Source organism: Lissotriton vulgaris, chromosome 5, assembly GCF_964263255.1.
Source record: "Lissotriton vulgaris chromosome 5, aLisVul1.2, whole genome shotgun sequence".
NCBI classification, from domain to species: Eukaryota; Metazoa; Chordata; class Amphibia; order Caudata; family Salamandridae; genus Lissotriton; species Lissotriton vulgaris.
The window spans coordinates 1,337,863,227-1,337,888,733 of NC_141693.1; the positions used below are offsets into that span (position 1 = coordinate 1,337,863,227).

General features: G+C 46.1%; 1 protein-coding gene across 1 annotated transcript in view; it reads right to left on the reverse strand.

The window, feature by feature from the left end:
• Positions 1–25,507, reverse strand: part of LOC147712569 (FYVE, RhoGEF and PH domain-containing protein 2-like) — a 497,527-nt gene that overhangs the window by 35,890 nt on the left and 436,130 nt on the right. The window contains exon 15 of the mRNA XM_086923272.1: positions 121–264. Within this exon, the coding sequence (XP_086779398.1) occupies positions 121–264 (144 nt within the window). The remainder of the gene's footprint in view (positions 1–120; positions 265–25,507) is intronic.

Below are 25,507 nucleotides of genomic sequence, written 5' to 3' on the forward strand. Positions count from 1 at the left end.
CAGCTCTGGAATTAGGTGATTTATTCGAACCAACTATGGATTCAGGCTTAAAAAAAGCTTACTATAACCATGAAGAAAAGGTGGTCTTATCCGCCAGCAACAAAAAACACTTTGCTTTACCTGGGGTGCAGCAAACATGTAGAGGACGAAGGGGTCGTCCTTTGGGATCACACACCAACTCCTCAGGCCAGCCTTTCCACTTTTATCCAGCACTTGTAGGAAGCTGCACACCAGGCTCCTCCCAGACACCTCTGCGGAGTCCTTCTGTAAAAGGGAACAGGAAGTTGGAACACTAGAAAACCCGAAAGAACTCCTTCAGCAAGCAATACAATATTTCAATGTAAATTGAAGAATTTGGGTTGACTGAGGTAGAAGTGGGGGGACGAGAGTAATAGAGATATGCAGCTGAAGAGAGAGAATGGGTGGGAGGGGCAGGGGAAAGACCTGAATGCAAAGAGAATAATCAAGAGAGAGAAGATGGGAGAGAGAAATGGGTGTGTACGAGTAAAGCTGCTGTGCTGGGCTCTTGCCAAACTTTTAAGTATGAAATTAAAACAAGGATTGATGTATCAAGTAACTGGATAGCAAAAACAATTGCATTCATAATCTAGATCAAGTAGTGTTTTTTCTACACGTATAAACATTCTGAGTTGAAAATAAAAAACATCTTCTTTGGTAGAGGCAGTTGCAAGCAAACAGCATATATTTCAGGCTCACATCTAGAGTTAGTTGTTGCAATTAGTCGCGTGAGGAAATATGAATTTTTATGGTCAATTATGTCCCCTATCGTAGACCCCAACGGCTCCATGTACGTGCTTCAAGAACATGTATGTTCCCTCCACTTTTAGCTATGAAGACGCAAATACATTTGCGTCCAACGTTAAAATGTCCTCTTTCAGATCCACCATGAATGGGTCGGATATTCCGTTCCTAAGTGTGCCTTGCCAACGTCTTTACATGGTGCACTTTTCACGTTTTCCCTGGCTCAGGCGAGTTAGGCCCTGATTTCTGTCATCGAGTCTTTTCCTGCCTTCTGTCTCTGGATGCTGCAGCCTGGACCTGCATAGGTATCCCTGACCTTTGTCTTACTCCCTGCGCGGCTAGCGGTGCCAGGCTCGGCCTGCTTGCCTGCCAAGACTGTATTTTGCCTTCAAGTTATCTGCTCCGCTCCTCGAAAATACATTCCTGTCTAGCAGTTTAGGTAAACATCCTTCCCAGCTGCAGAGTAAAGGGCCCGGCCTTTCTGTCTCCATGCAAGTAATTCATTGCTCCTGTTACCATGGTAGGCCCATGGCCCCCACACTACATGTAGACACGTAGACGCATATACACGCACTAACAGTCAGTATAGAATAGCCTCTGCCCAAGAGACCTTTCCCTCTAGATAATACAGTTCTCCAAACACCCGATATTAGATATGATTTGGGATTAGGTTGTTCTGACACCCCAGACTTCTGTCTCCTCATGTAAGGCTAAATGTCAAGTCCCCTTCACCCTCCAGTTCCACGTCAATTGCACGTCATGCTGCTGCGCGCGCATCTCTGCCATGTATTTCTGCTGACACTGCAGGATTCTCTTATGGATCCACCCACTTGTGACACCTTTATGTGACGTTTCTAGTACACACCCTTGTGCACACCTTCTGTTCCGCCTTTTTCATTACGTATATGTTTTCTTATCTCTCCTCTCAGCTGTTACGCCTTCTGCATCCATCACCACTGTAATGCATTGACTATATATATGATATTCTGTCAATAAAATATTGTCTATCCCTTCCTGAACCTTCGTGGTGATGGAATACGATTTGCCTGGTTCGAACCAATTCCTTTTTAAGGAATAAAACCCCTTTTAAAACCTCAGATGCCACGGACTCTGCCTCTTATTTTTTCTGAGTTATTCTTATTGAACTTTACCGCATAAATTAAGTATAGGTAATTTATATTTACCACATAATTGGCGCCCGAACAGGGACCCCTCTCCCACCTTACGCGCCGGCGGTGCGTTGCAGGCCCGGTCCCCTGCCACAGCCGGACGGACAACTACGCGTACCCGCAGGATTTCCTGTATCTCCCTCAGGCCAACGGAGGTGACTGAGGCTGCGATCGACACCCAGACGAGGCGGTGAGGAGTGCGGAGGATCCCGACCAGAGCCTAGCTGAGAGAGCAAGGTCCAAGGTATTCAGAGGCCCACCAGGTTCCGAAGTCCCGAAGTACCTACGTTACGAGTCGAGCCCAGTCCGGTCCAGTCCAGTGTCAAGTTTCCGAGGCCTTCCGTTCCGTGCTTCCCGGTGAGTACCGTTGCTGGGGACGCATCTAGACGAGCGCATTAATTTGTGCCGGTCAAGACGGGTTTGGGTACACAGACCCGGTATGCACTGTTTTAGCGGTGTATCTGTACTGTTTAGCAGTATATCCGGTCTGCACTGTTTTTAGCGGTGTATCTGTACTGTTTAGCAGTATATCCAGTATGCAGTTAGCTAGTTTCATTCTAATCATTATTGTTCGTTTTTAAAAATGTTTCAGTGTGTTTTAAATGTCGTGGTATGAGTGATTGTTCGATCTTCATTACTGTGTTTATTGTATTTACTGTGTTCAAGTTCGAGTAAGTATCAAGTAGCAGGGTTCAAGATGCCTTTATTTTCCAAACTAAGACAAATAAAAACTAGAAAAGGGATACTCGAGGAAGCTGTTCCCATCCCACCCAGGGACACTCCCGGATATTTTATGTACCATAAGCACGGCCTAGATGCCGTATTATATCTTGACTTATGGGTGGACTATACCAAAGATTTAGAAGAGAACCAGAAATGGCCCGCTACGGGGACATGGGATGCCGACTGCATCATGAGAGTAGAAGAAGCATTATGGAAAAAGAAAGCCAGACAGTCACAGAAGGATGCCATTGAATTATGGCGTAAAGAATCTCATAGACGCACAGAGAAAGCACTCAGAAAAGCAGAAAAAAGTAGAGAGGATTCAGACAAAACCAGAGAAAACGTATTAGTGGAGGAAGGTATACGAGTTAAAGCAGAACAAGTAGACAGACAACGAAATACTCTTATGAATGGTATGTATCCTCTTCTGACCGAGGGTTTACCTAAGGCCACCCAGGAAGTACCAAAGGATCTGCCACCTCCATTACTCCCGACTAAATTACATCACAAGACCGCCAAGGACATATTCCTTTCTTCCTATTTAGACGATGTAGCCCCCGAATATGTTAATATTCCGCCGCCACACACACCACCTGCTGACGGCACCCCACCCCGAGATAATCTGCACCCACTTCCGCAACAACAAACTCCTCCTCCCGGTCCACATCCTGCGCCCGTTCCTGCAGCCCCAGTCCTTCCTGCACCTATTCTCCCTGGCATGAACCCACTAAATCCTTTTTTACCTGGCACCTCAGGAGGTGCGGCAGGAGGTTTCCAGACACCGCCACCAACACATCGAATGACTTATAGGGATTTAGCACAACAACGTACACCTCAAACAGTGAGTTACGACATATTTAAAGAGCCTCTTACAGACTGTAGATATGATCCAGTACCCGGTAAAGACGACAGAATGATGCTATCATCCGTACGTCTACGACGAGTTGCAAACTATTTAATGTTACTACCAGGAATGATTGAGCATCTAGACAGAATATATCTTTTTGTCCAAACGGGGCAAGGCCTGGAAAGTATTGGCGAGGCCATGGCACACCAGAAAGTTGACACTCAAAAAATGATATTACGTTTCTTCATAAACTGCTTGATAAGAGACCAAGATAGGCCCGGTGTAGACCAGGAAGAAATGAAAGCACTTAACAAATGGGGCCAGAATAAAGCAGACGGAAAACATGATAAACAAAGTTGTATAGAAAATATGTATCGACGGATCCGAAAAGCAGTAGAACAAATACACGAAAGAAGACAGTCTGAAAGGGAAATAGATACAGACAAGAATGAATCCTCGGAGGAGGAACAACCAGAAACAGCAACAGGAACAGTGCAGTTACCAGCTAGAGAAATGATAGCATATGTAAGTAAGGGAAGATACTTTAATAATAGTATGCGTCCAGTACGTCCAGAAAGTAAGAGAGTTTTTCAAGCAGCCATGTCTAATCCAAAGACCCCTGAACACCTATTTCAGGCTACCGATAAAATACTTCAAGAACGAATGGGGTACCATGTACTCGATTCCATGGATGAACAAGAATTAGCCAGGTCAGCAGTACAATGGGCTGACAGTCCTGATAAATATAGTGATGACGCGTTAGCGCAAACGTTTTTGAATCTTTCCCCAGGTGAACAGCGTCTAGCTGGTATGTACATGATACAACACCTCCTTATATTGTATAAAAGCCAACACTCTGATCCTGGTCCCCTACCTGATATATTAATAGAACTACTCATGAATAAATGGAGAGGCCTAGGTACCGATTTAATTAAAGTAATTCTAGAACATCGGCACAGATATAGTGCCTTCCTGTGTCCACAGTTTGATCCAGCTCCACCCATAGAAAGAAAAGCGTATTACATAGACAGACAGAATCCCTTACGAGAAGTACACCCAGTCAGGAATGATGATAATACTTTTAGACGCATGTTTGTATACACACCCATAACTAAAATAGAACTATTGGAAATGAAGAAATTAGTGCCCAGCCATGATAAAGATCCAGCAGGTTTTCACCGTGAAATAAAAGACATGTTACTCATGGGTGATTATACCTATCCCGATATCATGAAAATATTGAAAGTATTATTGCCTGCCGGTATTTACGAGAAACTCAAAGAAAAAGAATGGGAGGTGGGAGAGCAAAAGATTGATTGGGCTGCATTAGAAAACGAAGAAAACACTCGAACTCCAGGCCTAGGGCTTGGGGACAAAACTAAAGCATTACCAGGATTGTTAGTACAAGTATTGCCACGTTTATTAGCAACGAAAAAGGAAGACTGGGATGCAATCTCAGCCTGCAAACAGAAACCCGATGAAGACACTAGTGATTTTTATTCCCGATTTGAGAAATGTTTTACCATTAATAGTGGCCTGAAAGCAAGTAGCGAGTCATATCCACATCTTTTTGTATCCAAATTAGTCGAGAATTCCCTGCCCCAGGTTAAGAACCGAGTACTGAAAGTCGAGAGCACCTGGCAAGCTAATACCCCTTCACAAATGTTACAAATGTTACAGTACCACCAGAATAGAATTAGAGAAGAACATGAACACGAACAAAGACGTATGAAAGACACAAAAATGAAAATGCTAGTTGCTCAGTCAGTTCCAGCTGACGGTAATAAAAAGGGTACGACACAGTCCAATAATTCAGCAGGTCCTGTTAAAGGGACATGTAACTACTGTAAGCAGCCAGGTCACTATATAAACGATTGTGCAGTTTTGAAACATAATATCTCTACGGGTAAAACTAAAGAGAGACCGCGTCCACCTAGACAAGATCAAGCCCAACAACAAGTACCCCAGAACGTACAGCCTATGCATGCTTCACAACAGACAGTACAGACCGTAGCAGTACCACAGTCACAGCCCATTACCGCAACACAAAACACGACACAACAGATGTACCAGTATGCACAAAATGATTATCCTGATTATCAGCGATACACATGAAACAGCCTGGAGAGGGAAGTTGGCTTGCCTCTTATTGAGGTTCCTGTAGATCAAGAGGGTCCTTATGTACATAGTCAAGTTTTAGGGAAAGACAGAAAGTTTTTAATTGATACAGGGGCAAGCAGGACAACTATAAGTCACGACGAGGTTCCAGGGGCACCCCTCTCAGGCTCACAGAATGTTTCCCTTGGATTTTCAGGAAAGCCTATTGTTAATGAAGTATCGCAACCACTTCCCCTCGCAGTTGGTCCATTGACACGTACTACAGATTTACTACTTACAAAATCATGTCCAGAAAATTTGTTAGGTATAAAGACACTGAAAGCTCTAGGAGCCGTGATTTGCTGTTCTCCAGAAGGAGTAAGATTGTTCCTACGTGACTTTAAGGGTCACTATGTGTTGAGAGATATTGATCCCAGATTACAGAATGTTCCTGCACATTTATGGGCACAAGGCCCCACTGATGTAGGTTGTATGCACATTACACCATATCGAGTCACGCTCAAGCCAGGAGTGGTATTACCACGAATGCGACAATACAAGTTACCCCCAGATGCTGTAGTGGCTTTACTGAAAATCATTGACGAGCTCATTGCACAAGGAGTGGCTGTGGAAACCGACTCCAATCTCTGTAATTCCCCCATCATCCCGATTCTTAAACGTACTGATCCAAATGCACCCCCAGTTTATCGATTAGTTATCGATTTACGCGAATTGAATAAATGCATTGTACCACAGTATCCTGTGGTCCCAGATATCTCTTCATTATTGACTGCCATTGATTCAGAAGCGACGTTCTTTACTGTAATTGACCTCAAGAACGCCTTCTTCAGTGTCCCCATTGATCCGGAAAGCCAATATCTTTTCGGATTCTGTTTAAATGGCCGAAGCTTCAAATTTGCATGCGCACCTCAAGGATTCACAGAAAGCCCCAGCATCTATAGCCAAGCACTGAAAAGACAACTTGACAGTATTAATATGCCTGAAAACACTGCCCTGCTTCAGTATGTTGATGATCTACTGATCACTGCCCGAAGCGAACCCGAATGTGAACGAGCATCACTGACGGTTTTACATTTTCTGGCCGACAAGGGGCACAAGGTGTCCCCTTCAAAGCTTCAATTCTGTGTTCAGCAAGTTGTGTACCTTGGGCACTTGCTGTCCAAAGGGGGGAGACAGCTCACGCCTGACCGCATCCAGTTAATTGTAAACATGTCACCACCGAAGACACAAAAGGAGGTGCGGGCCTTCATAGGCCTCACTTCTTACTGCAGACAATGGATTCCCCAGTACGCATTTCTAGCAAAGCCACTCATACAGTTGACAACTCAGGAGGCAGCGTCTTCGACTGTCCTCCCTTGGACTCAGGAACATACACAGGCTTTTGAAGACTTAAAGAAAGCTTTATGCCAAGCACCTGTTTTAGCAACACCATGTTACAGCAAGCCTTTTACACTTTTTGTTACAGAACGTGAAGGTACTGCATTGTCAGTACTCACTCAGGAACAAGCAGGTTCACACAAACCGTGTGCTTACTTTTCTAGCACATTAGATCCAGTAGCCCAGGCTCTGCCTGCGTGCTTGAAATCAGTAGCAGCGACAGCTTTAGCAATCAGACAAAGTGATTCCATAGTGTTAGGACACCAATTGACAGTACAAGTTCCACATTCCGTGGAAGTTCTTTTAAACCGAACACAGACTCAGCACTTGACTATCGCATGACTGACAGGTTATGAATTGACATTGTTTCAGCCACACATAGAAATCAGACGCTGTAATACATTGAATCCCGCTACACTTCTGCCATTAAGTGAGACAGACCCATTGGCACATGATTGTATTGAAATCATTACTATTACGACGAAACCCAGACAAGACTTAACAGACACTCCATTACCAGATCCAGACCTGACACTTTATGTGGATGGTTCATGCATGAGAACAAGTACAGGAGAGTTAGTGGCCGCCTACGCAGTCACGATAGAAACTGAAGTCATATAAACGAATTGTATTGACACCCTGTCAGCTCAAGCAGCAGAGCTCATCGCTCTGACACAAGCCTGTCGTCAAGCCAGAAATAAGAGAGTTAACATATATACAGATTCACGTTATGCATTCGGAGTCGTACACGACTTCGGTGTCCTCTGGCGAGAGAGAGGTTATTTGACTTCTCACGGTGCCAAAATTCAACACGGTCCTCTCATTCAAGCACTATTAGATGCAATACATCTTCTTACAGCCATATCCATCATGAAGTGCAAGGCACATACGAAAGTCACTGATATCATTTCCCAGGGTAACGACCTGGCAGATCGAACAGCCAAGCAGACAGCTCCGAATCAGACTTACGCAACTGACTTGACAAAGACAATAGTCTCGACACCGACACACTGCATGACAGTTAGGGATCCCGCCCTTGATGTAATTGACATACAGACACATGCTACACCAGATGAAATCAAGAAATGGACTGAACTAGGAGGGATCCAAACAGATCAGGGATGGATGACGAAGGGAAAATCTACATGGTTTCTCCCCGACTCTATGGTTCAAGTTATCATTAACACAGTACATAGTCCTGCACATCTAGGAGAAAAAGCCATGTTAGACAGTATTCAAAACATCTGGTTCAATAAACATTTACGAGCAGCAGCCAAACAGAAAGTGCGTACTTGCATGATTTGTTGTCAGTTCAACCCAGGTAAAAGCATTCCTGTAGAGCAAGGTGGATTTCATCCTCCCGATCACCCTTTTGAAGTCCTCCAGATGGATTATATCCAGATGGAACGTTGTCGAGGATTCAAATATGTCCTCGTAGTTGTATGTGCACTTTCCCGTTGGACAGAAGCATATCCAGTCCCAGATTACACTGCTCCGACCACTGCCAAGCAGCTGGTACGTGAATTCTTCCCCAGGTATGGTTTGCCCCGTATCGTATATTCAGATAACGGTCAGCCATTCTCGTCCGAGCTTGTGAAACAGGTTACACTCCTGCTCGGCTATCAGTGGAAGTTCCATTGTGTCCGACATCCCGAGGCAGCAGGTCTCGTGGAGCGTCACAATTAGACTCTGAAAATTCGTCTTGCCAAAATCTGTAGAGAAAAAGGCGTCGACTGGATAGTAGCTCTACCAGTCGCACTCTTTTACATGAGAATGATCGCACATTCCAGAACAGGGCTATCCCCGTACGAGGTGGTCTTTGGTAGGCCACCAAATATGTGGGGGACGCCCCTTCCTCGAAAAATTACCGATGTTGACTGTAATATGCTGACAGATTACCTTGCCTCCTTGATGTCTGCACTACAATCATGTCGTTCACAGGTCGCTGCAGCCTTTCCCGACAACACCGAGGTGAAGCCCCATGAAGTTGTTCCAGGCGATTTCGTCTTCGTAAGAAATTTCGATAGGAGGAGTCCTCTGGAGCCCCGTTGGCAGACGCCGAAGCTAGTACTTTTGACCACAAGGACCGCGATAAAAGTGGAGGGCCGCAAGGGCTGGCTGCATTCGAGTCATATCAAAAAGTTTCATGGACTACCGCCAGATTTGAACTCTCAGCCTTGCCCTCCTCCACAGACTGATTCAAAACTCCCTCTGGTCAAGAAAACTTCTTCCCAGGAATATAAGTTGAAATTGAGATCTAGCAAGTCAGACAGTTTAATTGTTTAAGTCCTCCCCTAGGTGAATCGGTTAGACGAGTCTCTGACATGTATCCCCTAGACCCCAATAGAGAGAGAGATAGACAGAAACAGCTCAAGAAACGTGAATATTGTAAATCACTTCGCAGCCACTGTATCGTGACACTATTGATTATGTTTTTTCTGAGTCTTTTGATTATTGCTGCAAGTATACTGTTGCATATATACTACCCTATTTTCAAACGTGCACATTCTATCTTTAATGTTACTGCAGAGCACTCTTTCAGTGAATTACCCCCGCATGAATTATCTTACCGACTTGCGCTGCGCAACAACACATTCATTAGTATGTTACATCATTCCCATCAGACCAGCAACGCTACAAATTGTTGGATATGCGGCCGACTCCCTCCCTATCAGAAATACAAGGGAGTTCTGCCTCTCTTTCCGTACCCGTTCACACACAATGGTTCCTGTGGTGCATGGTTTAGTTTGATTAATTCCTTAGATTCCAATTCCGTAGTTTACCAGGGCAACTGGGTATGGGGAAATCTGAACACTGTTTTGCATAAAGTATGTTTCCCTGACAAGGAGGGTCTCCCCAAATGGACAGGGACTGATCTAGAAAATGAAGTATATGGATTAGGTAACTTTACACTTAACCTCATGATTCTGAATGTTGAATCTGAAACAGCACCAGTCTTGCCTGCTATGTCAGTATTACCAGTCAAAGGTGAATTATGTGTTAGAAAGAATGGTTCGGTACACCTGGGTCATAGTAAATGTACTACTGTGATCGAATTCAGTGATAAAGGCAAGTCTACGTTTAAGGCTTCCCGTCATTCCTATTTCATTTGTGGTCATACCGCATACATACGCTTACCTCCAGATTGGGATGGCACCTGTTACATTGCATTCCTTCTGCCACCTGTTTTTCTAGCCCCTCCTGATTATCATAGGAATACTCATCTAGTACACAATAGACCCCAGAGAGATCTCCCGATTGTCGACTACACTGAAACGGCATGGGAGCAATACACAGATTTCAATAAAGGTTTCTTTCCCTACTTAGGTGCTGTCTTTAATAGTAAACTGATACGTAGATTAACAAGAACCCTCGAAGCAGTAGTGAATGAGACTACTTCCGCCCTAGGCAACTTAACGGAGGAGCAGTCTGCTATGCAGATTGTTGTTCTTCAAAATCGTCTTGTCCTTGACGTCATCCTGGCCGATAGGGGCGGAGCCTGTAGGGTTATCGGATCGAGTTGCTGTGTTTTCATTCCAGAAAACGCGCCATCAGTATATAGAGCCATAACCCGTCTTCACAAGATTGCAAGTCAGATACACCAGAGTCCCGGCACCTGGACTTGGTCCGGTTGGTTCTGGAGCGTGTTGTCAGCCTGGGGATGGAAGATCCTATCCTTCCTAGGTATTGCCCTTCTCATAGTATTCAGTTGTTGCCTATGTTTACAATGTGGGCCAGCGATTTGCGGCTTGTGCGCCACATCATGTATTCCTCATTCAAGTCCACGTTCAAAACACCGTAAGAAGAAAGAAGAGCAAATGATGTTACATGAACAGATTGATAGATTAATGAGGATTGATATATCATGAAGGGTCCGTAGGGGACAAGGAGGGAATGAGGAAATATGAATTTTTATGGTCAGTTATGTCCCCTATCGTAGACCCCAACGGCTCCATGTACGTGCTTCAAGTACATGTATGTTCCCTCCACTTTTAGCTATGAAGACGCAAATACATTTGCGTCCAACGTTAACATGTCCTCTTTCAGATCCACCATGAATGGGTCGGATATTCCGTTCCTAAGTGTGCCTTGCCAACGTCTTTACATGGTGCACTTTTCACGTTTTCCCTGGCTCAGGCGAGTTAGGCCCTGATTTCTGTCATCGAGTCTTTTCCTGCCTTCTGTCTCTGGATGCTGCAGCCTGGACCTGCATCTGTATCCCTGACCTTTGTCTTACTCACTGCGCGGCTAGCGGTGCCAGGCTCGGCCTGCTTGCCTGCCAAGACTGTATTTTGCCTTCAAGTTATCTGCTCCGCTCCTCGAAAATACATTCCTGTCTAGCAGTTTAGGTAAACATCCTTCCCAGCTGCAGAGTAAAGGGCCCGGCCTTTCTGTCTCCATGCAAGTAATTCATTGCTCCTGTTACCATGGTAGGCCCATGGCCCCCACACTACATGTAGACACGTAGACGCATATACACGCACTAACAGTCAGTATAGAATAGCCTCTGCCCAAGAGACCTTTCCCTCTAGATAATACAGTTCTCCAAACACCCGATATTAGATATGATTTGGGATTAGGTTGTTCTGACACCCCAGACTTCTGTCTCCTCATGTAAGGCTAAATGTCAAGTCCCCTTCACCCTCCAGTTCCACGTCAATTGCACGTCATGCTGCTGCGCGCGCATCTCTGCCATGTATTTCTGCTGACACTGCAGGATTCTCTTATGGATCCACCCACTTGTGACACCTTTATGTGACGTTTCTAGTACACACCCTTGTGCACACCTTCTGTTCCGCCTTTTTCATTACGTATATGTTTTCTTATCTCTCCTCTCAGCTGTTACGCCTTCTGCATCCATCACCACTGTAATGCATTGACTATATATATGATATTCTGTCAATAAAATATTGTCTATCCCTTCCTGAACCTCCGTGGTGATGGAATACGATTTGCCTGGTTCAAACCAATTCCTTTTTAAGGAATAAAACCCCTTTTAAAACCTCAGATGCCACGGACTCTGCCTCTTATTTTTTCTGAGTTATTCTTATTGAACTTTACCGCATAAATTAAGTATAGGTAATTTATATTTACCACACGCGATTACTTCTAACAGCAGCTATTATTTGGGGTTGATTGAGATGGAAACAAAGCTAACACTTCACCTCTTGGCTTCAAGAGATTTAACTACAAGGCCTACATACAGGTGACTTACAAATATTTAAAACAGAGGCATTTGCCTGTCAAAAAGGGTTATTTTGGAAGACTACACTGCAGGTTTTCCACTGCAGCAGTCAGGCTATACAGGGTAGACCTGTGGCCACGTTTGTACCGCTACTGTAGCTCCATCAGGATTCAAGCAAGCCGGGCCGAAGACGGCTGAAATGCCAGAAACCGGTCCCCGGTAGCTTGTCTCCTTTCTGGTAAAGAATTGGCTTGGTAGTTTAGTCTGCCCTGTTCCCATGATGCACTGGGCCAGGGACAGACTGATTTGCATATAGCCAGGTTCTGAGCTGGGATGGGGCAGTGAGATAAATAACGGTGATGGATCAAGCCCTGATCTTTGGACTGGGTAAGAGTGGTCTGCTCAATTCAGACACTCTGTTCATCACCACCCCCTTTTGTAAATCGATTTTGGCCACTATAGGTGTGGCAGGGTATACTCAGACATGAGTCCCTTTCTCACTGCTCCATCAGGATTCAAGCAAGCCGGGCCGAAGACGGCTGAAATGCCAGAAACCGGTCCCCGGTAGCTTGTCTCCTTTCTGGTAAAGAATTGGCTTGGTAGTTTAGTCTGCCCTGTTCCCATGATGCACTGGGCCAGGGACAGACTGATTTGCATATAGCCAGGTTCTGAGCTGGGATGGGGCAGTGAGATAAATAACGGTGATGGATCAAGCCCTGATCTTTGGACTGGGTAAGAGTGGTCTGCTCAATTCAGACACTCTGTTCATCACCACCCCCTTTTGTAAATCGATTTTGGCCACTATAGGTGTGGCAGGGTATACTCAGACATGAGTCCCTTTCTCACTGCTCCATCAGGATTCAAGCAAGCCGGGCCGAAGACGGCTGAAATGCCAGAAACCGGTCCCCGGTAGCTTGTCTCCTTTCTGGTAAAGAATTGGCTTGGTAGTTTAGTCTGCCCTGTTCCCATGATGCACTGGGCCAGGGACAGACTGATTTGCATATAGCCAGGTTCTGAGCTGGGATGGGGCAGTGAGATAAATAACGGTGATGGATCAAGCCCTGATCTTTGGACTGGGTAAGAGTGGTCTGCTCAATTCAGACACTCTGTTCATCACCACCCCCTTTTGTAAATCGATTTTGGCCACTATAGGTGTGGCAGGGTATACTCAGACATGAGTCCCTTTCTCACTGCTCCATCAGGATTCAAGCAAGCCGGGCCGAAGACGGCTGAAATGCCAGAAACCGGTCCCCGGTAGCTTGTCTCCTTTCTGGTAAAGAATTGGCTTGGTAGTTTAGTCTGCCCTGTTCCCATGATGCACTGGGCCAGGGACAGACTGATTTGCATATAGCCAGGTTCTGAGCTGGGATGGGGCAGTGAGATAAATAACGGTGATGGATCAAGCCCTGATCTTTGGACTGGGTAAGAGTGGTCTGCTCAATTCAGACACTCTGTTCATCACCACCCCCTTTTGTAAATCGATTTTGGCCACTATAGGTGTGGCAGGGTATACTCAGACATGAGTCCCTTTCTCACTGCTCCATCAGGATTCAAGCAAGCCGGGCCGAAGACGGCTGAAATGCCAGAAACCGGTCCCCGGTAGCTTGTCTCCTTTCTGGTAAAGAATTGGCTTGGTAGTTTAGTCTGCCCTGTTCCCATGATGCACTGGGCCAGGGACAGACTGATTTGCATATAGCCAGGTTCTGAGCTGGGATGGGGCAGTGAGATAAATAACGGTGATGGATCAAGCCCTGATCTTTGGACTGGGTAAGAGTGGTCTGCTCAATTCAGACACTCTGTTCATCACCACCCCCTTTTGTAAATCGATTTTGGCCACTATAGGTGTGGCAGGGTATACTCAGACATGAGTCCCTTTCTCACTGTTCCATCAGGATTCAAGCAAGCCGGGCCGAAGACGGCTGAAATGCCAGAAACCGGTCCCCGGTAGCTTGTCTCCTTTCTGGTAAAGAATTGGCTTGGTAGTTTAGTCTGCCCTGTTCCCATGATGCACTGGGCCAGGGACAGACTGATTTGCATATAGCCAGGTTCTGAGCTGGGATGGGGCAGTGAGATAAATAATGGTGATGGATCAAGCCCTGATCTTTGGACTGGGTAAGAGTGGTCTGCTCAATTCAGACACTCTGTTCATCACCACCCCGTTTTGTAAATCGATTTTGGCCACTATAGGTGTGGCAGGGTATACTCAGACATGAGTCCCTTTCTCACTGCTCCATCAGGATTCAAGCAAGCCGGGCCGAAGACGGCTGAAATGCCAGAAACCGGTCCCCGGTAGCTTGTCTCCTTTCTGGTAAAGAATTGGCTTGGTAGTTTAGTCTGCCCTGTTCCCATGATGCACTGGGCCAGGGACAGACTGATTTGCATATAGCCAGGTTCTGAGCTGGGATGGGGCAGTGAGATAAATAACGGTGATGGATCAAGCCCTGATCTTTGGACTGGGTAAGAGTGGTCTGCTCAATTCAGACACTCTGTTCATCACCACCCCCTTTTGTAAATCGATTTTGGCCACTATAGGTGTGGCAGGGTATACTCAGACATGAGTCCCTTTCTCACTGCTCCATCAGGATTCAAGCAAGCCGGGCCGAAGACGGCTGAAATGCCAGAAACCGGTCCCCGGTAGCTTGTCTCCTTTCTGGTAAAAATTGGCTTGGTAGTTTAGTCTGCCCTGTTCCCATGAAGCACTTGGCCAGGGACAGACTGATTTGCATATAGCCAGGTTCTGAGCTGGGATGGGGCAGTGAGATAAATAACGGTGATGGATCAAGCCCTGATCTTTGGACTGGGTAAGAGTGGTCTGCTCAATTCAGACACTCTGTTCATCACCACCCCCTTTTGTAAATCGACTGTAGTGGGTAGCACAATATACGCTACAGCCCACAAGTGGCATTTAAGTGCCAGACCCCGGGTGCACCGGACTAAGCCAATGTAACCATTTGAAAGGGGCACTTTATTCCTGGTTAGCATGAGTACAGTTCACAGGGCTCTAAATCCAGCAAAAATAGGGTGCAGCAAAAGGTGAAAAATCTGGGGAGACCATGCAGAAAAGTCAGATTTTTTACATGCATACTGTATTGTCGGGCAACAAGAAAAGACGTAAACTGTAATAGAAAAGGAAATGCATGGTGCACATGTGGGCTACAAACACATTCAAGATATGCGTATAGTGTTGAAGGCTTATATTAACAAGCATTAAAAATGCAATAGATCTCGCCTTTGATTAAGTTAAAGCTATTTGCTTTGCCATAGAATACCATTAGCAAAGCAAATAGCTTTAACTTAATTAAAGGTGAGACCTATTGCATTTTCAATGCTCGTTCGTCTCTTCTTCCTCGTTGTCACTGTTTTTCCGACCTTTCCTTCCTCCTTTTCTGTGTTTCTCTCTTTTGCTCTCAATCAAACTTTGTGGAAGGAAATAAGTTCGAGTCCCCAAAAATGAGCATTTCAACTAAGCACTCCCATTTTTATTGGAATTATCTTAAAACAACTCCTCCACAGATAAATAAAGCAAGGCTCCAGTAAAACAATATTAGCAGGACAGCGCAGCACAAAACCATCAGAGAGGCTCCCTTGACTTAACTCTGAGCTGTGACAAAAGCGCAATATGCCCCAATGCAATTCTCCGGTTTGGTAGTTTAAACAAGTGAGGAGGGGACGTGGCGTAATAGCCAGAGCTGCCGACCTAGGAGCTGGGGAACCAGTTTTGAATCTCGGCATCGAGTGAATCACCTAATCTCCCTGTGGCCACCAAAAATGAATGTGTTCTTAACTGGTGCTCAAGCGCCTATGTTCAAGATTAAGTACCGGTTCTGAGCACTGGAAACCACAGGCTCAAATTAAGCACTGTGGTGAGAAGAAGGAAGATGAGGAGAGTTTGTGTTCATGTGATGACTGAGTGTACCGTTGTCTTTGGAAAGAGAAATGTGACACATGAAAACGCACTCGGTGCCAATTTCTGTGGGAACCCAGCTCGAGCCAGTGAGCAGAGCCTCTTTCCGAAACCGAGGCACACGTAGCAGGGTGACAGTGCAGAAAATGTGAAGTACACCTGACTCGAAGCTTCCACGAGCACCCCACTTCCAGCAAATATGAAATTATATAGGTTCCCACCTGTCCGTCAACTCAACAGCCACAATGCACAATGGCGTAACACGAAACCATGCAAAATATTGCGAAGGGCCCTTACTCTTCCATGTTTCACAAATATGGGCCTGGGGGTAGTGGTCGATTTGTTGTACGTTTAGCATTTTACTGAATAGTTACAGCTTGTAACGTTATTTAATTCAAACAATGGATAAACATGTGTATTTGAGGTTTAATTCAGTAAAAAGCAAACACTCAGGTTTATGTAAGGCATGTGAAATATAAGCAGGAACAACATGTTACCTCAATGCTTTTACTCTCATTGTTCAGAAATCTAGGAGTATTTTTGGTCTCAAACATTGAGGACATGAATACAGGGCTCCTCCTGTACACATGTGTTAAGCAGGGCTCAGAAGAAAAAGGGACTCTTCAGGAGAATCTAGACTCACGGAAACCCCCAAAGGCTCCTTCATATTCGTGTCAGCCAGCTAGCTGCTCAATCAAAATATAGCAAAAAGAACAACTGGTGGACAGAATGCAGAACAGTGTCATACATTCACCCCAGTACAGAGATCGGGGCCTAAATCCATCGTTTTTTTGCTCACCATGCCATTCCAGTTTGGACCCAGCCATATGCAAATCAGTCTTGATCCTGCCCCTAATGGGAATAGTTCAGCCCGAACTGCCATGCCATATGTATTCAAGTGTTCTTTCATTCGGGAAGTGAACACAAAGCAGTACCCACTGAGCTATGCACATAAAATGTTGCTCTTTGATATGCATGGTACACGTTCTTCCCAGCAGGCATATTACCACTCAGCGCTACCTTAGGTGAGTAAAACAGCCACTAGACAAAACATGCTCCCATCTCTCTCCGGCAGGTACATTGATCACAAAAGTTATATTATTGGCAGACCGAAACCTGCTGAATATACAAAGAACTTTGCAGTGTTTTTAAAACTCCTGCACTTATACAAAACCGCCCCCCCCCAAACTAAACTGGCCCTCTACCCTTCCAGCCGCCCTCGGAAACGCCTGATGCCTGGAACGGCCAGTCCGGCATAGTTACCTTTTTCAATGCAATACTGCAGATATGTATGCTTATTAGATATAAAAGTCATGGATCACTGTGTTTCAATCAATCAATCAATCATGGGCATTTGTATAGCGCGCTACTCACCCGGAAGGGTCTCAAGGCGCTGGGGGGGAGGGGTCCGTTACTGCTCGAAGAGCCAGGTCTTGAGGAGCTTCCTGAAAGAGAGATGATCCTGGGTCAGCCAGAGGTGGATCGGGAGGGAGTTCCATGTCTTGGCTGCCAGGTAGGAGAAGGATCTTCCCCAGGCGGTGGCTTTGCGGATGCGTGGTACGGCGGCGAGGGTGAGGCTGATCGATCGTATCTGGCGGGTGGGTGCGTAGAAGGTCAGGCGGTTGTGTAAATGTAAATGTGCTGGACTTGTAAAGCGCACAGCTGCCCGTAAGCGTCCCGGCGCTTGCTTAGGGAACCCGTCCTGGTATTCCCCTGTGAGAAACCACAGCAGGGTGTCCACAAGGTGAAAGCCAGGCATCCCGCCGCGAGGGGCCGTAGTGGAGATTAAGCAAGCTATTGCCCAGAGTCGCAGAGTGTGACCCCGTGAGTTGAGTAGGCACCAGAGCGAGAATTGTCGAGTCCGTGGAATTTTGAGCCCGAGACCCGCCGAGGCGGGGAATCGAACCCTGGTCCACGGTCGATCTCAGCTTCTGGGTCTGCCGCCTCTAACCACTGAGCCACGCTTCTCCACTAAAAGAAGCGTGGGTTGTTGAGGTACTTAGGGCCCAGGTCGTGGAGTGCCTTGTGTGCGTGGGTGAGGCGCCTGAACGTGATCCTCTTGCTGACGGGGAGCCAGTGCAGGTCTTTCAGATGGCCGGAGATGAGGCTGTGTCGGGAGATGTCCAGGACGAGTCGTGCGGAGGCGTTCTGGATGCGCTGGAGTCTTTTCTGAAGTTTGGCTGTGGTTCCGGCGTAGAGGGTGTTTCCGTAGTCCAGTCGGCTGGTTACAAGTGCCTCGGTGGCCGTCTTCCTGGTTTCGGTGGGGATCCATAGGAAGATCTTACGGAGCATGCGCAGGGTGTTGAAGCATGATGACGAGACGGCGTTGACTTGTCTGGACATCGAGAGGGGGGAGTCCAGGATGAAGCCCAGGTTGCGTGCATGGTCCGTTGGTTTGGGGGTGGTGCCCTGGGCAGGGGGCCACTAGGAGTCGTCCCAGGCGGAGGGCGATGATCCCAGGATGAGGACTGCCATCTTGTCCGAGTTCAGTTTCAGGCGGCTGTTCTTCATCCATTCGGCGGCGACTTTCATCCCTTCGTGTAGGCTGGTTCTGGCGGTGGCGGGGTCGTTGGTAAGGGAGAGGATTAGCTGGGTGTCGTCGGCGTAGGAGATGATGTTGAGGTTGTGTTTGCGTGCGATGGCTGCAAGAGGGCTCATGTAGATGTTGAAGAGGGTTGGGCTGAGTGATGACCCTTGTGGTACGCCGCAGATGACTTCGGTGGCCTCGGATCTGAACGGGGGGAGGCGGACTCTCTGGGTTCTCCCGGCGAGGAACGAGATGATCCACTCCAGTGCCTTTTCTCGGATTCCGATGTTGCTGAGGCGCTGTACTAGGGTGCGGTGGCAGACAGTGTCGAACGCTGCAGAGAGGTCCAGGAGGATGAGTGTGAGAAGTTGGCCTGATATGTAGTGCTCACTATTCTAGTGATCACTGTGTATCATTCCAAACGACCCTTATTGATGATTGGTTGTAAGTCAACCTTATAGACCAGCTATCCTAGTAGCATGGACAAGAGCAGTGTTTAGGCTAAACTCTAGAGGGCGTGTTAAGCCAGCTGTTATACCATCACATATACCCCTTGAACACCAAGTGAAAGGACACCACACAAGTTGTTATGAAAATAAAAGGATATTTATCTATAACAAGTCTACCCTGATCTCTTTATGAGTCAGGGAGCTAAGCACACAACAAAACTCTTAAGAAAATACTTTAAGTTGCACAATTTACACAAATGCCGGAGGGGGACGAAAAACCATATACTCTAAAAGTGGAATGCGAAATACTAGCAGGTAAGTAACAATATCCAGAGGCTTCAGGATCGCTAGGACTACACTACTGTACCTTCAGGTTAGTAGCAGGAGGCCTAGGGAGATCGGGTGCAGAGTGTGCACTCTCACGCGGGATGCGGGACAAAGTCTATGGATACTAGTATTCGTAAAGTTACTGTTATCGGACGAATCCGACTAGATAGACTGAAAACAACAAAGGATCTGGACACTTAGATAGTGAACCTACGTTGGAGCACCAAAATGCTCAGGTTACCTAGCCCAGGGGCTGCGGCTGCGTAGGGTTCAAAAGACGTCGGGAATCCTCGTTGAAGTCTATGGAGCCTGAAAGAAGAAGTTGCTGGCAGGCGACCAGTGAAGAAGTTCGGTGTGATCCAAGCCTGGATCGGTGATGGGGACGACTTGAAAGCAGAGGGGACTCAGTTCTTAATCACTAGCCAGTGATCAGATGGGCACCAGGATGGCACCGGATGAAGTCACCTCGACCAGGTGAGTGGGCGACGCTGGACTCTGCTGTCTCTCGGACCAGGAGGCGTTGTCGGCGACCAGGATGGAGGTGCGAGCTGTCCCACGAAGGTGTCTGCTGTCGGCGATGCTGGACCCAGGATTTTACACGTCGCAAGACCTATCGGTGGTAGGGTTAACCCCTCCTACTAATCCAGTGGTCAATATTTCCAGTTATACTTTGACTGACGACGAACAGAAAGTACTCATAAAGGGATTGTCCGATGTCCCTACCAATATCCCAGACAATTTCGTTATCAAAACTGAACTGTGTACATTTTTCAGAAAGATCCGACTCAAATATTTCTTCAGAAATACCACTCCAACTCAAAAACACTCCTACACTGGACTTAGGTCACCATCTTCCTTTGTTCCACCAGCATATGCTATGTCCCATAAAATCTTGGCATACGAGGAAGTAGTATGGAGGGATGTCTGCCAGACACTTGACCAAAGGATATATGTTAAATTTAATACCAGTAAATCTGAAAAATTGGCTTTACAATCCCTTGCGTCCAACAACAGAGTGTCATTAAGCCCACCGATAAAGGCGGTGCCATTGTCATCCAGGATGTGGTAAAGTACGAGAATGAAATCCTTCGTCAACTGAACGATGGAGTCAGTTACCAGCGACTCCGTTCAGATCCAACCGCATCTCTGGCACTTGAAATAATGGAAATTACCAAAGAAGGGCTAGAACTGGGTTTTCTATCTGAACACGAATTTAACTATCTTAACCAAAAGAACCCTAGACTTCCCACCATATACACGCTCCCTAAAATTCATAAAAACATGTCCGACCCCCCGGTAGACCCATTGTCTCGGGATGCGGGTCCATACTAGAGCCATTGGGTAGATATGTGGATCACTTTCTTAAACCGACCGCAGAAACCACCAATACTTATCTCAGGGACACCATGCACACCATTGGTATTGTAGAAAATCTCCCCTTTGATGCTGAGAAACAGATATTAGTAACATGTGACGTGGTTTCACTGTATACGTGCATTCCACAGCTAGAAGCATTAGCTGTTATGACCCGCTCTCTAAATCAGCGTACTGCCCCCATGGCAGTTCCCACAGAGTTCATTATAGCTTTACTCAAAATTGCCATGACCAGAAACTTCTTTGTCTTTAAGGACCAATTTTTCCTCCAGACTAATGGGGTCGCTATGGGGGCTCCCTTCGCTCCAGATGTGGCCATTATCTATATGGCGACTTTTGAAGAAAATGTTGTCTTAAACCATCTCAATCCATTCAGAGGCCAATTGGGTCTCTGGATGAGATATATTGACGATATTCTCTGTTTATGGAATGGCTCTTCTGATTCATTAACGTCCTTCCATACTTGGTTGAATGAACAGTCCCCTCACCTTCAATTCACCTTACATTCGGACCCACACAAAATAGACTTTTTGGACATTACCATCTTTGACGACGATGGCACTTTGAAAACCACCCTGTACCGTAAATCTACCGAACGTAACTCACTGTTACAGTATTCCAGCCATCACCCGCGTGCACTCCGGGATAATTTACCCTTCGGGCAATTTCTTCGTATCCGAAGAAATTGCTCTCTCAAAGATGACTATATGGCCCAATCTGAAGATCTATCTACTCGTCTATTGGAACGGGGCTATCCTAAAAGACTGGTCCGCCAGGCAAGAAAACGTGCTTGGTTTAACCCCAGGGAGGATCTGCTTGTACCCAGGTCCAAAACTGATAATCTTGGTGATCGCATTGTATGCGTGACAACCTTTTCCACCAAGATATGTAATCAAACGAACCATCAACCACCACTGGTCATTGGTGGCTGAAGATATACATTAGATGGAACCTCCCCTACATGCGTTCAAAAAGGGCAAAAGTGTACGTGACTCTGTGGTCCGCTCCTTCTTACGAAGTCCCCAGGACCCCACTTTGTCCTCTATGTGGAACCTACCTCCAATCGTGGGTCATTATCGCTGTGGAGACTGCAAGGCCTGTGAAAGCACCATGCAGATAAAAGAATTCGAGTATCGTCATATAAAAATATCCATGACATCTCACACTAATTGTAATACCTTCAACATCATATATGCCATTTTATGTCCATGCAATCTGATATATATCGGACAGACTCAACAAAAAGCCAAAGCCCGTATTCTGCAACATATGAGCAGGATTCGCTGTGAGACCCAGGGTGCACCGCTTGTGCAACATTTTAAATCTGCAGCCCATTCCCCCGAAAGTTTTAAATGGCTCATCTTAGAACAGGTGTCATTGGGCCCTCGAGGTGGCAACATTGCTGAGATCCTAAATGTGAGGGAGCTTAAATGGATGTTCCGCTTCAATTCGATCAATAGTGGACTTAATGAATATGACAGTTCCTTTTCTCAGCTAGCCTTGCTCCGTTAACCAGGTAGGCCCCCCTGTAACTTAACCCACCGGTTAACCCTTCTATTTCTGGAGCTTATGCTGATTCATGAGTTATAACGTCACCTTTAACGTTTGGTAAAAACTGTCCTTGTACAATGGGCCTTTACCGTCTTGTGACAGGTACGCCCGTATTCATGTAACATTGTTCTATGTCCCATGATCAACCACCTTTATACATGATGTCTGTCCCACACTGTATTGGTCTATACCATCATGTGACAGGTACGCCAAATAATTGTTTACTGTTCTTAGTCAATTCCTGATAATTCTATGACAACTATGCAAGTCTGTATTTAATTTTATTTATTTATAATTTTTGTTGATTTGCTAATTCAATTATGTTTTGGATTTCGATATATATGTTTCTGTTGTATATGTTTTCTATATATATGTTTATGTTATATATTCAACATCAAACCGAACTGTATAAAATATCCCTTTGATATCACTGCCAGGTTGTTTCTAATAGTATAGATCTTTTACCCACTCAAATATGGCCGCCCGTTTCAGTGTATTCACACGCTTTCTATTTGGCCCTCTTCCATTTCTAATATGTTTACACCACGTGACCGGAGTTATACCTCTCTGTGATTGAGGATCTCCCGTCATGGCTAATCTGCTTTACTATGGCTGCAGTTATCGGGATTCACTTCCTACTCGGCAGGTTGAGGAAACAGAATTTTTATGTGGTCAGTGTGTCCCCCCTTCGCACCCTATCCACGTACCCATGCTCCATGTATGTCCATGTTATCATATAATTCCCTTCCTGTGCCTGTCATAATAATGCCCCTGCATTTCCGTCTAATGTTAGCACGTCAGTTAGTAGGCCTTCCATGAATGACACGTTAATTCTGCACTGAGGCCTACGTTGCCAATGCATTTACATGGTACACGTTTAAATATCGAGAAGCACACGTTTTTGTGGCCCAGCCGAGCCAGGCCCTGAATTCAGGCTCCGAGCCTCTTCTGACTCTGAAAGCTGCAGTTTAGGTATGCATCCCTGACCTCTCCCTTACTCCCTGCCCAGCCGAGAGGTGTCCGGTCTGGCCTGCCTGCCAAGACGGTATTTTGCCTACAGTTATCTGTTCAGCCTCCGCAAAAACACATTCCAGTCTAGTGAAATAGGTAAACATTTCCCGCCTGCAGAGCATAGGGCCTAGCCTTCCTGTCTCCTTGCAAGTGATTTACTGAACCCGCTGCCATAGTAGGCCCATGGCCCCCACGTAATGCACGAAGAAATATATGCACACACTAGCATTTAGTGATGAACGGCTTCTGCTCGAGAGACCTTTACTTCAGACAATACATCCTCCAAACACAAGATATCAGATATGCCAAAGGTGCAGGTCGTTCTGACATCCCAGACTCCAGACTCCTCTACTAGTGCTAAAGTCAACCCCCAGCTCTCCCCAGTTACACGTCAATTTCACGTCATGATCAGTTACGTGCACATGCAGGGTAAAGGTTTCTGCTGACCCTGCAGACCTCCTCTATGCATCCACCCACCTGTGACACTCCTATGACTCATCAAGTGAACACCCATGTATACGCCTCCTTACACGCCTTCTTTTACTCCTATGTGTTCTTATCTCTCTTTTCACTTGCTCCGCCTGGAGTGTTCCGCCTACTGTATTCATTGCAATTATGTGGTTTTACTATATATAATGTGTGATGTTAATAAAACGTTAGATATCCCTTCCTGAACCTTAGTGGTGATGGAACCCGATTCTCCCCTGGCTCGAGCCATTGAAATAAAGCCCTTTTGAACTCGGACACTACGGACTCTGCCTCTCATTTTATGAGCTATCCTTATTCTTTATTAATGTATAGAAATTAAGTCCGGGTAATTTTATTTAGCACATCATTCTGGCGCCCGAATAGGGACTAGTCCCCTTCCCCACGCGCCGGCGATGTAAGCGCAGCCCCCTGACCCCTTCTATAGCCGTGATGGACCCATTCTGTGCACATCCGCGGGTTTTCCTGCTAACTCCCTCAGGCCCACGGAGGAGACGGAGACTGCGACGAGGCATCCACACGAGGCGGTGAGGATTGCGGACCATCCCGACCTGAGCCCGAGAGAGCAAGGTCCGAGGTATCCAGAGGCCCACCTGTTCCGAGGCGCATGCGCAGCAAGAAGCCGTAACAGTCCAGTCCAGTATCCAGTTTCCGAGGCCTTCAGTTTTGCTTCCCGGTGAGTACCATTGTTGGGAACGCATATAGACGGGTTCATTTATTTGAGTCCTGTCAAGACGGGTCTGGGTACACAGATCCGGTAAAGACGTGTCCATTTCGGTGGATGCGGTAATGACGTGTCTCTTCATGAGACCGGTATGACTGTACTGTTCTAGCAGTGCATCCAGTATAAGTATTGTATTTAGGGATTATTAGAATTGTGTTACTCTATGTACTAGGTAGTATCTGTTCTTAATGTTTTAATGTTGTGGTATGAATGATTGTTTTCAGTCTATTATTGTGCTTATTGTGTTTTCGATTAAGTCAGTTCAAACATGCCGCTGTTTTCGAAATTACGTCAGATAGGGACCAGGAAAGGGATACTCGAAGAGGCAGTTCCCGTCCCGCCTAGGGACACTCCTGGACACTTTATGTACCACAAGCATGGCTTAGATGCCATACTGTACTTAGATTTATGGGTTGATTACACGAAAGATCTGGAAGAGAGATATAGATGGCCTGTCTCAGGGACATGGGATGCTGATTGCATCATGAGAGTAGAGGAAGCACTGTGGAAAAAGAAAGCCAGAAAATCCCAGAAAGATGCCATAGAATTGTGGCGTAAAGAAGCGCATAGAAGAACAGAGAAAGAAATCCAGAAAGCAGAGAGAAGTAGAGAAGCATCAGAAAAAGCCAAAGAAAAATAACTACTAGAAGAAGGTGAACGAGTTAAGGCAGTTCAATTAGACAGACAAAGAAATGCCCTTATTAAAGGCATGTACCCCCTCCTCGCCGAGGGCCTACCTAGAGTGACCCCGGAAGTACCCAGTAACTTGCCACCACCACTGATCCCGACTAAACTCCATAGTCATAAACAGACCGCAGCGGACATTTTCCTTTCCTCCTATTTACACAATGCTGCTCCAGAATATGTAAATGTACCTCCTCCCAACCCTATCGTTCCTGACAACCCTATTAATCTTCCTACTAATCCTCCTGCCACCGTCCCTACCAATCCTTTTCAAACGCAACCACCCGTA